The 14205-nt window shown below is 45.8% G+C and overlaps 1 protein-coding gene across 4 annotated transcripts; it reads right to left on the bottom strand.

The window, feature by feature from the left end:
* Positions 1-272: 272 nt before the first annotated feature.
* On the bottom strand, positions 273-14174 carry MTNAP1 (mitochondrial nucleoid associated protein 1). Of its 4 annotated transcripts, none has more exons than XM_082439841.1 (6): positions 13991-14174; positions 13420-13515; positions 9808-11272; positions 4785-4892; positions 4047-4154; positions 273-985 (listed from the first exon to the last, which is right to left on the bottom strand). In XM_082439841.1, the coding sequence occupies exons 3-6, from the start codon at positions 11243-11245 to the stop codon at positions 921-923; spliced, it is 1719 nt and encodes a 572-aa protein (XP_082295967.1). In that variant the 5' UTR covers positions 11246-11272; positions 13420-13515; positions 13991-14174; the 3' UTR covers positions 273-920. The 4 variants fall into 4 exon arrangements, with proteins under 4 accessions (XP_082295967.1, XP_082295966.1, XP_082295968.1 ...); XM_082439840.1 differs by lacking the exon at positions 13991-14174 and adding an exon at positions 13606-13984; XM_082439842.1 differs by lacking the exons at positions 4785-4892; positions 13991-14174 and adding an exon at positions 13606-13984.
* Between the last annotated feature and the right edge of the window lie 31 nt (positions 14175-14205).

Genomic DNA, 14205 nt, shown 5'->3' with positions numbered 1-14205 from the left:
CAAAGCAGCGCTATTTACAATAGTCAGGACATGGAAGCAACCTAAATGTCCATTGACAGAGTAATGGATAAAGAAAATATGGTACATATATACAATGGAATATTACTCAGCCATTAAAAAGAACGAAATAATGCCATTTGTGGCAACGTGGATGGACTTAGGAGATGATCATACTAAGTAAGCCAGACAGAGAAAGACATCGCTTATATGGGGAATCTACAAAAAATAAATGATAAAAATGAACTTATATACGAAACAGAAAAAGACCCACAGATGTAGAAAACAAATTTATGGTTACCAAAGGGGAAAAGGGCCGGGGGGGAGGGGGAGGGATAGAGTAGGAGGTTGGGATTCACAGATACACACCACTCTATATAAAACAGATAGTCAACAAGGACCTACTGTGTAGCACAGGGAACTCTACTCGAAATTTTGTAATAAATTATAAGGGAAAGGAATCTGTAAAAGAATACATATACATAAAAGGATAGATATAGATATGTATATGTAGCTGCATCACCATGCTGTACACCCGAAACTAACACAACATACCGGGCTATAAGCAGCAGATATCCCTTCAGGACTGATGGGTCATTAAGTAGTTAGTTTTTCTCATTAAGGAACTTACTTTCAGAGATGTAAAGTATTTATTGTCATCTAACGGAGTTAAACCCTTTCATGATGTTTTAGCATTCTGATTACAACAAGTGGCGCTAGTTTATTTACAGTAGTGACAAAAATGATCTTGATGACAACCTTGGGGGGCTGTGAGCTTACTCCTGCCGTCACCACTGCACTCACATGTTGTGGGGAGCTGAAGAGGCAACGCTCAGGTGCTTCGGTACTGAGTCCAGAAAGGCTTCTCCTCCTGAAACGCGTTTCCTAACCAAATGCTCCAGCACGGAGATCCCCAGTCATCTTCATCCCTCCGACACAGGAGCCCGTGAGGCGTCCTGTCCATCTGGGGCAGGGCTTGGCACGCTTCCTGTAAAGGGCCAGAGAGTAACCATTTTCAGCTTTGCAGGGTCTACGGTCTCTGTTGCGACAACTCAACTCTGCCACTGCAGTGTGGAAGCAGCCACAGCCATCACCTAACCAAAGATGCAGGGCTGGGTCCCACGGAGACTTTATTTACAAAAATAGGCCACGTGCTGGCTTGTGTCTGTGGGCTGTCGTGGTCTGCTGACCCCTGAGCTCGAGGGGATTGGGGAAGAGGACATAACTGAGAGGTCATTCTCACCTACCTTTGTACCCTGAGCATTTCTGATCTAGAGTAAGGCAAAGGGGCAGGTGCAGGGAGACCCCTCCCTGACCGTGTCTCTTACAGGGCATTTACAAAGAAAGGCCACAAAGCCTTTCCCAAAGGCAAGGTACTGTTTTTGGAGTTCTGAAAATTCTGTCATATTAAACTAAAATAACTACCTCTAGTATACTCTTGCTCAACCGTGAATTTTTCCTTATGGAGAATTCTAGCACACCTTTTCCTTAACCATGAGAATTTAATGCAGAATTAAATTACCCCCACTGGGGATAATTGGGGGGGGGGGACAGGGGACTGAAGAATAGAAAAGGGAGATACAGCAGAAGATAAGCCAGCATCGAGTTCTGGGAAGAGAGAAGGAAGAGGTGTGCAAATACATGAATGCTGGCCTTAGAACAGCACACCTGCTTTTTCATAGTTTTGAAGGAGCTGGGACAAAAGAGGGACTGAACGTATGTATTTTGGCCTGAGGATATCACAAGCAAAGGGAAGACACAGACAGACCCATCAATTGATTGATAGGGGCGTATCTCTATCTGATATATAATCAACCTCTAATGTTGGAAAAGAGGTTGAAAACCGTTATCCATCTGTGAGATCTAGATTACATGTCCTTGAAGCGTTTACAAGTATCCAAGTTATTCTCTAGGGGCCAAAGCAGAAAATTAGAAAAACATGGAATATTTTGATGAGGGAAGAGGCATAAAAACCCCACCAGCCAAAAACAACCCTAACAAAGTGGGAGGAATATTTGAGTATTGCACTGAAATTCTTGGGAAGGGATAGGGGTGGAGTTCTGAAAAGCTTCCAAGAAGAGATGATAGCAGAAACCATTTGCTCACTATTATACTCACTTAAGATGTGGAAAAGGTGATTTAGCCTCCTGTTTAGTGTGCTGCTTTAATTAGCTTAAAAAATAACCTGCCAAGGATTTTTCAGAGGCTCACCTGCAACTCTGAACCCACCCTATGCTTTTTTGTTTCTCACACCTGCCAAGATCTGGTCAAGGACCCAGAAGAGCCTAACCATTTCCAAGGGGAAGGGGCTGATGTGTGCTGCTTTCCGGCCACTTCAGATACTATTCTGTACCAGTGCACATGTAGCCGAGTATCTAGCAGAGATGAATAGTAAAATGCCAAGATACAGAGAATAATTTTAGAGAGACAGATCTAAAATTGAGATATGAGCTATTAGGAAATAGCTATTTAAAAATTTTAATGTCGAACTCTGCCATCTTCTTGTCTCCTTGAATAACATCAGCCTTTATGATTAAACAAACTGAAGTTTTTCTCAGTAACTTTCAGTCACTTTTGAGAACAAGCCAAAAGAAATATCCAGACAGAACCAGATCTGTCCACATTAAAAAACTGGCTTCCTACAGAATTGTTAGAGTCCAATAATTTTGTTCTTTTCATGCTCTCCCCTGCCCCCAGTACAAGTTTCCACTATTAAATTTGCACTGCAGCCATCTCCACCGTCCCTGCCTTGGAGTGCCAAAGCTTTCTTACGTGGTGTCCAGGTCAATGCTACTTACACCAGCGCTGCAGCTCTTAGGATAAACAGAGATAAACATAAGGATCTAAGAGGCCATTCTGTTGACTGTTTCTACGTCTTGACTCTACAGATCATTCTGTTATAATTTTGTTTTATAAATTTAGAAGTAAAGTCTTAAGCACAATGAGAAGTTTGTCTCACTTTCTTCAGTCTCAATTTAGAGATGTGAAAAATAACCTCCAGCATCACCTAAATGGTCTCTTTCAGGCAGCTAAAACTTTCAGGGAAGGCTTTTTCCCTGTGAAAGAAATGACTTGGGATTTTAGGCATCTCCGTTTATGCGGGGATGATCAGAAAGGAATTCCTCTTTCTCACCGATGGCCATGCATATTAGACAAGGGCCAGCAGCTATGCCCTGCTAGTCAGGATGCAAGAGTTTGGTGCAGACACATTCCCGCTGCTTGACCTGCACCCTATGTACTGGTACTGAATTAGCCAACAAATCCAGTTAGAGTCAAATCTGATATTTTAGAAGCTTGTGAATTCTACTGGCCTCCAGTGTTAATGATTATCTTACACTTTTATACTGAAAGTTTTCATCTGAAAGCGTTTGGGTTTTTTTGTTTTTAAATTGTGGAAGAATACTGGGCTTTTTCTGGTTTTTTTCTTTTATAAAACAATACTTAAAAAAATGAGCAAAAGTTATCTGGAACTAAAAGAGCAATGAAATCTAGGCATTTTCCTTCTGGTAAGATTTGGAGCAAGCTGAAACGTGTCACTAGAAAGGTGTTGTGCTTTTAATGTTAAAAGTGGAGTAAAAAAAAAAAAAGTGGAGTAAATAAAACAGCTCTAAGCCTTAAGACACACTGATGAGTGACAGCTGTATTTTGCTTCTCCTCCTCTCTCTTGGGGTATAAAGCTATTTGGTTTCAATCCTAAAAGGAAGCTCTTACATAGGAATTAAAAAGTCACCTTGGAGAAGAGCCCTGATCTTCTAACAGGCAAATAGCTTTAAGGAGAAAACACAAAGCCCACCAGATCTCCAGTGACAATCTTAAATGGAGCACAACAGCAGTTATGTAAATTATACTCAAATCTTATAAAGGCCACTATAACCAAAACCTCCAATTTAAAAACCTCCAAAAAAAAACCCCTCAGGCAACAGCTCATTCCCTAGGGCATGTCAGATAATGCAAAACTGAGAAACAAAAAAGCAGTTCGGAAAATCCCTTGGAGGTGCCTATAATGGGATGTGACCTGTAATTCAGGCTGAAAGTAGAGAAAGGCTTACTCAGACGCTTGAAGCTCCAGCTACAACAAAGGACGAAGTACCCTGTGAAGAGCATCAGGATGCCGCCGGCTGCTCTGCTCTTCACGCCGGTGCGACACCTGACCCAGCCTGTTGGAAGAGAAGCAGGTCTCACTGTTAGAGGGAAAGGCCCCTAGGGGCCCTTACCTGTGAGGGTCTCAAGTTACCAGCTTAGCTTAGGCAAAGGAATTGCAAAGAATTTACATACCACTATATTGCGCGGCGTGTGATGAAAAGGCTAAAACCGAGAAAGACCTTAATTTTAATAAATTTAAATTAGTCACTCTTATTTTGGGGAGTTTGGTTAAAATCTTTCATGGGGAGGAGATGAATACAGCTGGTTAACTTGAGGTTGAGGCTTCCTGGCTTGGGGACAATCAAGGTGGGGAAGGCAGAGATGGGCAGGTGGCAGAGAGAGGCAGGGTTAAGTACTGAAAAAATGAAAGCTGCTCAATAAATAGCAGTTGCTATTATTAGCTTCGGTGCTTTTAATGACATCAGACTCCTGGATGAAAACAGACAAGCAGGGGAACAGGAAGAATACTTTGAATTTTGTCAAGACTCCAGGATGAAACCACACAAGCAGGAGAGTAGTAAGACTACAAGGTTGTCCTCTTCTCTTTCTCGAGCCTGCTGTAACAGCCATGGCTAAAGGCAGAGAAAGTTCTCCAGATGCTTGGAACCAGCAACAGAGCCCAGCAGTCGTGATTCCAGCCTCACCTGTTTGCACAGCTCCCAAGAGCCTCCTTAGAGAGAAGCTGGAGGTTGTGAGCCTGGCCGGGGCTTCCAAACTTCTTACCGCCGTCGAACTTCTTTCCATCAAAGGAACTAGGATTCCAAACAGTCACTGTGGTAATTCATTTAAATCCATCCTCTTCCCCAACACTCAGTGCCCAAGGTTCCCAGGGCGAGGCTGCAGGAAAGGTGTATTCTAAATAGATGGATTAATGTCTGCCTTGGGCTGCGGCTAACTGGTAACCACTGAAGGTCAAAGCCGTCTATTCCACATCAAGAAAAGGTTCTTCAACAGACTAAGGGACCCTGGGGATCAGGACCTAGATCCATTTCTGATCCGATAAATATAGTGCCCAGATGATCCAGGGGTACATACTTAATGAAATGAATCATTTATACTTCCTCTCATCTGCTAAACATCTTATTAGCAAAAAGCATGACTTTCTACTGTCACGTTAATTACTGCTCCTTGTCACTACAACAGTTGACAAGCCAGCTCTATCAGCCCAGCCCAGCACTACTGCTGACCAGCACGCTTCTTATTTATGTTCAATACATGAATAACTATAAAGTAGAACCAGAAAGGAGAGTTTAGGCTATGTATTTACATTTTCCCTGCCCCTGTTATTTTCCACGTTTAATGACAGGCAGGGAATCTCTACTATTGCTGGTTGTCTGGTCTTGGTTTGGTTCATTAGGATAAAGGGTAAATTAAGCAAATATTTACAACAGGTTTAGCAGGTGTGGTAAAAGTTGCTGTGGATGTAAAAACACTACCCAGGGGCTTTCCTGGTGGTGCAGTGGTTAAGAACCCCCTGCCAATACAGGGGACACGGGTTCGAGCCCTGGTCCAGGAAGATCCCACACGCCGCAGAGCAACTAAGCCCGCGCGCCACAACTACTGAGCTTGTGCTCTAGAGCCCGCGAGCCACAACTAGTGAGCCCGCGCGCCTAGAGCCCGTGCTCCGCAACGAGAAGCCACCGCAATGAGAAGCCCGCATGCAGCAACGAAGACCCAATGCAGCCAATAAATAAATAAATTTAAAAAACAAAACACCTCACACGGATACCCTACTGATGGAAATCCTGGTTGCAGGTTAGAGAACAGCCTTTAGTTAGCTGTTTCTTGGCCTTTAAAAACCCATGACCTATAAAGTGTTCTCACTTGACCTTCTGGTAACCCCGTCAGCCACATTTTGCTTTTTGTAATTACACCAAGTTTTTTTTTCCAAACCACCTCCTCCCCTGCCACAATTTGAGAACAGCCCACCGCTGGGCCTGAGGCACCTGCGCCAGGGCCATCACCTCCAGGAGCGGTTCTCAAACTTGGTTGACCTTCGGTGACACTGAGGAAACGTCTGAAAATACAATTCTGAGGCCTCGCTTCAGAACCAATCTCTGGGGACGATGCCTAACAATCTTTACTCTTAAAAAAAAATGACCACGTGAAACTGTGAACTGTCCAGATTTGGGAACCGAGGACGTAGATCTCTTACACTTTCAGCCCCAAAGCCAAGGCACCTAATTCTGCAAAGGCCCAGCCAGCCCTCCCAGCTGAATGCTCTCAAGGCGACTGGGGCTCTGAGAGGTTTCCTCTGAACGAAGTCCTCTACTGCTGAGAACTCTCAGACCCTGGTACTTGCTGAGTCTCCTGAGATTTAAATCTTGAACTTCTAAAATCTACTTTCTCTCAGGCCAGGAAAATTACTCCTTCTGGTAGTGAGGTCCATGGGAACCTTTCTCCCTGAAGCTCAGAAGATTGCTCCTAGTGCCGCCTAATTCCATGAGCCCGATCCCCTGACGCCTGATTCACTGCAGCCCAACGTGGTGGCATCCTCAGAACCATCAGTCTGCCTTGGGATTTCCTAGCCTAGGTCCTCAAAACATAGCCATTTTTCATCAGCCATGAGAGCTTCTGGTCCTACCTTGTTTCATCAAAATGAAGGCCCTAGGTGCCTTTCCAGCTGGTAGAATCACCTCACCTAAGTTTACTCAGGTACCTGATGTACGAGGACTAGCTGTATTTCCCCGTGCAGGAAAGAAAACTGACGACATCCTGGAGCCCAACGGTCCAGTGCAAGAAACACTGCCTGGAAAACCTTGGCAAAGACCATCAGATAACGTTAGAAACTGGATACTGGGCAAGTTACTCATCCTCTCTGAAATTCAGTTTCCTCGTCTGTAAAAGGGGATAATACCCATCTCCCAGAACTGGTATAAGATTCCTTAAGATAACCGAGGTAAACATGCAGGTATCACACCTGATATATAGTTAACTCAGTAACTCTTAGCTCACTGGCCCTGCCTTTAAGTATCAAAGGGATGTGTTGGTTTCCTGAGATAGAGGAGGAGTGGCCCATCAGAGGTTTTGCCTGAATAAGGGCACATACAGCCCAAGCTCTTCTGCAAAGACTGCGTGGGAGGTCAGTCTTAACCCTGCAGTCACTGGGGACAGTCACTGCCAGGTGAAGGTACAAAGCTGCAGAGCCACACTACTTTTTTTATCCTTGTAGATTGGATGGCCTTGAAGTCCCTGGCCAACTGAGGAATCGGGTCTTGACCTTAACTGAGATCCTGGGGTCTCCTCTAGTGTCTCCCGTTCATTTGGTCGCAGCATCACAGTCTGACCGTTAATGGTGGAGCCAACTTCCAACAGCTTTTCAGTTTACAACAGAACTAGAGGCACAGTGATGGCTACACCTTCCCCGATACAGAAGCCCAAACTAATCACACGTTACAGACTGTGAGCAATAAAGGAGAACAAAAGCGCTTCTGGCCACTATTCTGGAAGAACTTAATATTAAAGGAAAACTTGTATTTTTCCCCCATATTCAATTTCACAAGCCTAGTGATTTGGTGACACGGGTTACTGTTATCTCTTACCTTATTATTACCTGTAATCTTGGGACCTATTAAAGGGCGTGTTACTAATAACTTAAATCAACCGTGATATTGACCACTAACTGCCCTAAAGTAAGCCTGAGGCTGAGTTTAAAGACCATGGATGTCTGTCAAGGCAGATGGACCTGGATTTGAATCCCGACTGCCGCTTACTGGTGAACGTGGGCAAGTCACTGAGCCCTCTTGAGGCTCAGACCCCTCGCCCACAACACAGGGCAATCTCTGGCAGTGACAGCCCCTCAGAACCGTCAGGAGGGTTAAAGGAGATAATTACATCAGGCATCTCACACAACGACCAGAAACCGCCATCACCTGATCAACATTAGTTCCCTCCCTTTTCCCACTAAAATGAACTCACCTTAGCACTACAGAGGGTAGGACAGAATACAAAGAAGCCCTTCTACTTGCTAGAGATCTGCTACGGGCTGTGTGTTTATGCCACTGAAAACCACAGAGAAGCTCAGAGATATAAACACCACCTGTGCGTCTAGCTGTGGCGCATTTTCTACAACGTGGTTGAGTGAAAGCTTTAAACTAGGCCTCAGGAGACGGGGTTCTACTTGCACCTCTACCACTTACTGGCATCACCACCTTGGACAAATCACTTTTCCCCTGTGCCTGTTTCATCACCTGCAAAACAGAGAGAAAAGCACTCTGCCCACCTCTCAGAGTGGTGAGGCCAAAATCAGAAGATAGGTGAAGCACCACAAAGCAACGCAAATGTGAGTCTTTAATTCTCTGTTAAGATGGAGCAGGGACTCGATATTACAACTCTGTCAAGACAGTGAAGATGTCAGACCTGGGTTTGGTTAACCACTGAGGCAGCTGAAGGAAACGTAGCTTTAAGCCAGCAACCCTCTTAATACACGTCCATTTTGAAACCTTTAGAAAGGGATAATTAAAATACAAAGGAAAATGCTTTCCACAACAGCCAATCTGGGGCTTAGTGAATATGTGATCATTCACAAACCATAGTAGAGGGGAAAAATGTATCCTTTAGAAAGGGATAATACAAGCTCTTCTGCTGCAAGCCTATTCTGAGTGGCTTTGGGTCGCCTGTCAAAATAACCCGAAAGCACCAAAGAACGCTAGGCAAGAAAGAGATGGATGCTGTGAGCACGCCTAACCACGCCCCGAGAAAACCCCAACAAAAGAAGTAATCCAAAGCTTCTGGGGAGGAAAATGGAGACACTCTAGGTTTCCTCATTAGAGAAGCAGTTCAATAACTAAAGGTGAGACTCAGCAGAAAAAAGCGAGGGCACTGAGGGGCCGCAGGGAAACTCTTGGCTCCTACCCGGGCCTCCGTCCTGCCCGCTGCTGAGCCCATTCTGGCAGCAGCGAGGAGCATCCAGGGAGCTTCGGGAGAGACAGACTCACAATCCAATCAGTGGTGACGTCCAGCCTCTTTCCCCCCATCCTTCTTACCTAATCTCTCGAGTCTAGAGGCTGCATCTTTGGCTCTACTCCTGGGTCCTATTCTCTGTGGCCTACCTTCTCCAGGGCATGGATTTCTGCTCCCTTCTGGCCACACCCTCTGCCCCTGGTCTTCACCGGCTCACCCCTGAGGCCCCGCTTCCACCTGCCTGGACTGCCACGCCCCTCCGGACAGCTTTAACGCCAGCCCGCCCCCAAGGCCAGAACCCCACCTGCGCTCCCCTCCTGTGCTACTCTAGGCTGCTGGGTGCTGCATCTGACCACACGTCTGGAACCCATTTTCTGCCCAACCTGGTCCTGACTGAAATCTGAGCACGGCGCTTGCTCTGTTGAGGCAGACCCTGAAGTCTTCATGTTTCTCCTGAGTCTCTTCAGCTTGAATACCCACCCGATTTCTAGAAGAGGCCATGCCTCTTCCAAATGTAGAAGGCCAGCCTGTCGGAGTCCAACCTTCGCCTCTTGGTGGGGGGGAAGGGAAAGTGATAAACCACTGTCATTACTGACTCCTGGGAGCAAGAAGTCACATTCTGAGAACACCTACAAGTCCAGCGCACTAGAATGCCTAGGTACGAGTAAAGTCAAGGGAGAGAGAATGTGGGCGTTCTAAACCTCACTGATTCAAAAGGCACAGAGCTGTCTGGATGAGCTTGAACGGGAGCGGGAGCGTGTTTACCTTGTGAGCAGCTTTCCCCCTGGGTACTGATGAGCGCAGGCTTCTGGGCCAATGTGCCCCAATGCTGAGGCTTCCCTGACAACACCCCGAGTCCAAGATAACCCGGATAGAGCTCTGGAAACCACTCCAGCCCCAGGGAGCTGGATAGGGTCTTTCTGTCGGTGGCACCGATCTGACCTGTGAAAGGGCCTTTAGAAGCATGATGATGGGTTGAATGCGCAGAATGCTGGCCCCCGGGGTGCAATGCTGGCGGCCGACAGCCCGACTTGGGTGTCAGAGAAGCTTGTTCCTCACTCTTTGTCAATGCCTTCATAGCAGGGACTCGATTATGGCTGCAGGCTTCTGCCTTCTCTTCTTGGAGAAATTTCATAGCCAGAGAGGCAAGACTTTGATTACGTGACTGTGATACAGAGAGAAGCTCACTGCAGTTTCTCCCTGTTGGGAGACCTTCACCTCGAGATTTCCTCTCCATGACTGAATCATCGCTCATGGCGGCCCATTCCTGCATTTCTGTTGCAAATGCACTTTTCTCTGCATTTCCTTGGCTCCCACATGCCTCTGCTCCAAGGTCAAGTCCTTTTCCCTGGTTCTCCTTGACCTGGATTTTACCTAACGGGCTAACTTTAAAAGCTGCAATTTGTGATTCTGTGTTCTTTTCCCAAGTCCCAGAGTCTCTAGTAGAGACTCCCAAGAGGTGATCCCCGGCCTTGGAATCTCTCTCACTGCTTGATGACGTGCTTACCCTTTTGACCCCGTAATGGAGATTCGTGGGAGAACTGTGATAATCGCCCAGAGGCATATCTAGTAATTTTATGAGAAGGTTCTGTCTTGGGGCATCCACTCTATCCAATCTTAAATCAGCAGAAGTGGCTTGTACATCATTAGGGAAGGCTGAAGAATGTTTCCTATCTTGATTTGACAGAGAAGGTTCCATTGGGCCAAGAGCTAAAGAAGCTTCAGTTTCTGAAGGGTTATTTTTACTTTCCCCTGATTTAGACAAATCTTCAGTAAGCTCTTTTTTAGGAGTGGTGTTTTCTGATGCAGAAAACTGAGCTGTAGTTTCCCCCTGGAAAGTAATCTTCGGTTCAGTATTTTTTAGCATTTTGAGGGAGGGTTGAATTTGATTCTTGAAATCTTTATCAGCCTTTGTATTACCTGTTTTTTCCAAACCAACAGCTAGTTGTAAAGAGGACTTAACTGTCTGTTGTTCTGATCTGTCCCCTTTCAGTTCGGGATTTCTTTTCTTTCTATCGGTCCCTAACCCTTTCTCTTTTGCTTTAACTGAGTCTCTGATTGGCTCTCTGATTTTTTTAGCACGTGGGAGCGTAGCCGGCTTGGACTGACAAACAGCAGGCACAGCCGGTCCTATCATCTTACAGTACGGCAAATGGGATTTTAATCGTTTAAATGGCTTCTTACAGTAAGGACACACTTCCATTCTGGGTGGAACAGCACTCTCCTATCCCTGAAAAAGAGAAATGTGAGGTTACGGGGAGCAAGCAATCCGTAGAGTAAATGCTAATACTTTATTTAGGGGTTGTACCTTTTACATTCATTTGAAAGAAGCTAGGTTGAAGAACATTTTAAAAAATTCCTTTTGACCCATACTTTTTCTTCCATAGGTACAAAACAGACATAGTTGGATTTTAAGATCAATATTCCTGGCTCCATTTCTGCTTGGTATTTCACACTTCTTAAAGTCTCTTAGGAATCGGTCATTACAAAAGACAACCAAAGAGGTTTTTCAACATCCCTAACTAGGAGGTGAGCCAGACCAAAAGACTTAAGTCTAGTGAATTAATGCTTAGTGGAAGGAAAAGATATCCAGAATGCCAATCAGAATAAAATGTTTGCTATTTACCATTGTAGCAAGTCAACTGGATAGCACATGAGTATAAAGAAACTGTTATAAGGGGCTTCACTGGTGGTGCAGTGGTTGAGAATCTGCCTGCCAATGCAGGGGACACGGGTTCGAGCCCTGGTCTGGGAAGATCCCACATGCCGCGGAGCAACTAGGCCCGTGAGCCACAATTACTGAGCCTGCGTGTCTGGAGCCTGTGCTCCGCAACAAGAGAGGCCGCGATAGTGAGAGGCCCGCGCACCGCGATGAAGAGTGGCCCCCGCTTGCCTCAACTAGAGAAAGCCCTCGCACAGAAACGAAGACCCAACACAGCCAAAAATAATAAAGTGCTGGGGCAAATTCATAAATAAATTTTAAAAAAAAAATCAAAAAGAGTATTAAATTACATCTTAAAAAAAAAAAAAAGAAACTTTTATAAACCCTTAAACACATCATTCAAGGGAAGAATGGTAAAGAATAAAAAACTCAGGCTGGGATTCCAAGGTGGCTCAGACTAGTATTTCCACAGTGATATACAGAAGATCCACTGGGGCAAGAAGAAAATATTAGAGCTTCTATTGTCTAAGCATGAAAAATGAAATGCTACTAACATTTAACGCATTAGTAATAAGCATATATACATACACATATATAGAAGTATAGCGAATGCACAAATAAGTGGAGGTGACATGGTCCCCCATTTTTTACTTGCAGTATGTAGTACAATGGATTAACGGCGAATTTGTTTAGTTTGACAATTTTGTGAAATTTATGCCACATAAAAACATCTAAAAAAACTTACACCATGTACCACTGGTGCCTCTATTAGTCTCTCCAGTCAGGAAAAGGAAGTATTTCATTCCAAAGCTCAGATGAGTTAATTCTGTTTCCATTTCTTATTCTATCAAGTTCCAGAGGGCAGGGAACAGGGGGACCCTGTGCACAGCTGTATTCTCAGAACCGAGCAAGGGGCCTGGCCCTGGTCAATCCATCAGAGCACCGGACCCACCTTATCCTACATGAAGTCAGGCAAAACCACACAAACAAAAAAACCCACAAAAAACAAAACTGTCTTCTGCCAATAGACTTTACAGCAACTGTTCTTCTTTTGAAGGTACCCCTTTGACAATATAATAAAAGTTAGGAACTGTTTATTTACAAAAATACACACAACGGAAGCCAGTGCAAGGGCCTTAGGGTAACGACTTTAGAAGAGACCTGGCAGAGGCATGTGCTTCCACACCGTGCCATCCTCACACTTAATCCTACTGAGGTCTTTCCTGCACCCTTGAACAGTGATGTCTCACCAAGGATGCCTTAACGTTACCGAGTTCAAGCTCATCCTGCTCACCGCAGGACAGGCCAATAAACCGAGAGATGAGTTCTTGGGGCGAGGACTAGGGACTTTGTTTGGAAAGCTGCGGCAGACTGAGATGGGGGACTCGCGTCCCAAAGAACCATCTTGCCTGAGTTAGAATTCAGGCATCCTTTATACTAAAAGGGAAGGGAGTAAAGCCAAACACTTCCTAGTTCCCATCAGCCTCGGGAGGGGGTGTGTTAATTTCTTCCTTCCTGCAGTGATTCACAGGTGGGCCTGGTCAGGCTGTTTCCTCTGAGCTAAACAAAGGTAGTTTAGCTTCATGTTCATGACCTGGGAGGCAGGGTTCCCAGAGAAGGGCCATTAGGTGTAATTTAAACTTACAGGCAACATCCCTTTAGTGATTAACTTGTAACAGAATACGAAGGTTCTTCCCTATTAACTGCTTTCTTACCAAAGCTTTTCTAGAAAGATGCTGATTTTGCGGTTGTTTCTCCTGGATCTGCATGCCTCGCTCTGCGTTCTCCAGTTGCGATTTTAATGTCGGCCTCTGAAAGACACAATTAGGGAAGTCACTCGACAGCACATACAATGAATAAATGTGGCAAAGTGCTGGGGCAAATTCAAACAACCGAGTCACCTGCAGGGCAGTGCTACCTCGCTGTTCCAGAAAGCAGACTTGACCACCCTCCTGGGCACAGGGCGGACCTCAAAGTTAGGCTAATCTTCGCCCGCCGCTCCTGCCCTCTCCAGCGGACTTCCCCGCCTCCAGCAGTACTATCTGGCGTACCCCCTGCCCGTAACGTTTTCAGGAAAGCAGTCCTGCTGCTTCCTGGTTGGGGCCTCTCCGCAGCCCCCCAGCCCCAGGCGCCGGAGCCGCTGGGACGCCTAAGGGGGCGGACTCTTCGGCTTCAGGAAGCCCTCCCCCCACTCCCCTCTTGTCGCCACATTCATCCCCAGACCTACGGCGGAGGCCCTAGGAAACATCCCCACCCGTGGAAACTACCCCCACGGCAGCGCCTCACCTCGCAATACAGATAAGACCCCGAAGCCCCGCGACAAACCCCGCCCAGCGCAGCCCACGCGCCACTTCCCAACTCTCAGTCCTGGGACCCGGGGCAGGCCGTCCGCACCACTGCCTGATGTTTCTCAGCTTTTTAAGAAAAACTGTGACCCCACAGGGATTTAACTCAAATACTTGTATCATATTATTCTGATATAGTTTAATTTAATTTAAACC

The sequence above is a fragment of the Balaenoptera physalus genome (genome assembly GCF_965194825.1).
Source record: "Balaenoptera physalus genome assembly, chromosome: 20".
NCBI lineage: Eukaryota > Metazoa > Chordata > Mammalia > Artiodactyla > Balaenopteridae > Balaenoptera > Balaenoptera physalus.
This window is presented reverse-complemented; position numbering and strand designations above follow the sequence as displayed.

What these genes read in the sequence shown, in the direction of transcription:
- MTNAP1 (XM_082439841.1), bottom strand. Translation starts at nt 11,245, where the DNA reads ATGGAAGTGTGTCCTTACTGTAAGAAGCCATTTAAACGATTAAAATCC. An exon ending in GGGGGAAAGCTGCTCACAAG is followed by an intron (nt 4,893 to 9,807) that starts GTAAACACGCTC and finishes TTGGAATCCTAG; the next exon opens with TTCCTTTGATGGAAAGAAGT. An exon ending in CTTGGGAGCTGTGCAAACAG is followed by an intron (nt 4,155 to 4,784) that starts GTGAGGCTGGAA and finishes CTCTTCCAACAG; the next exon opens with GCTGGGTCAGGTGTCGCACC.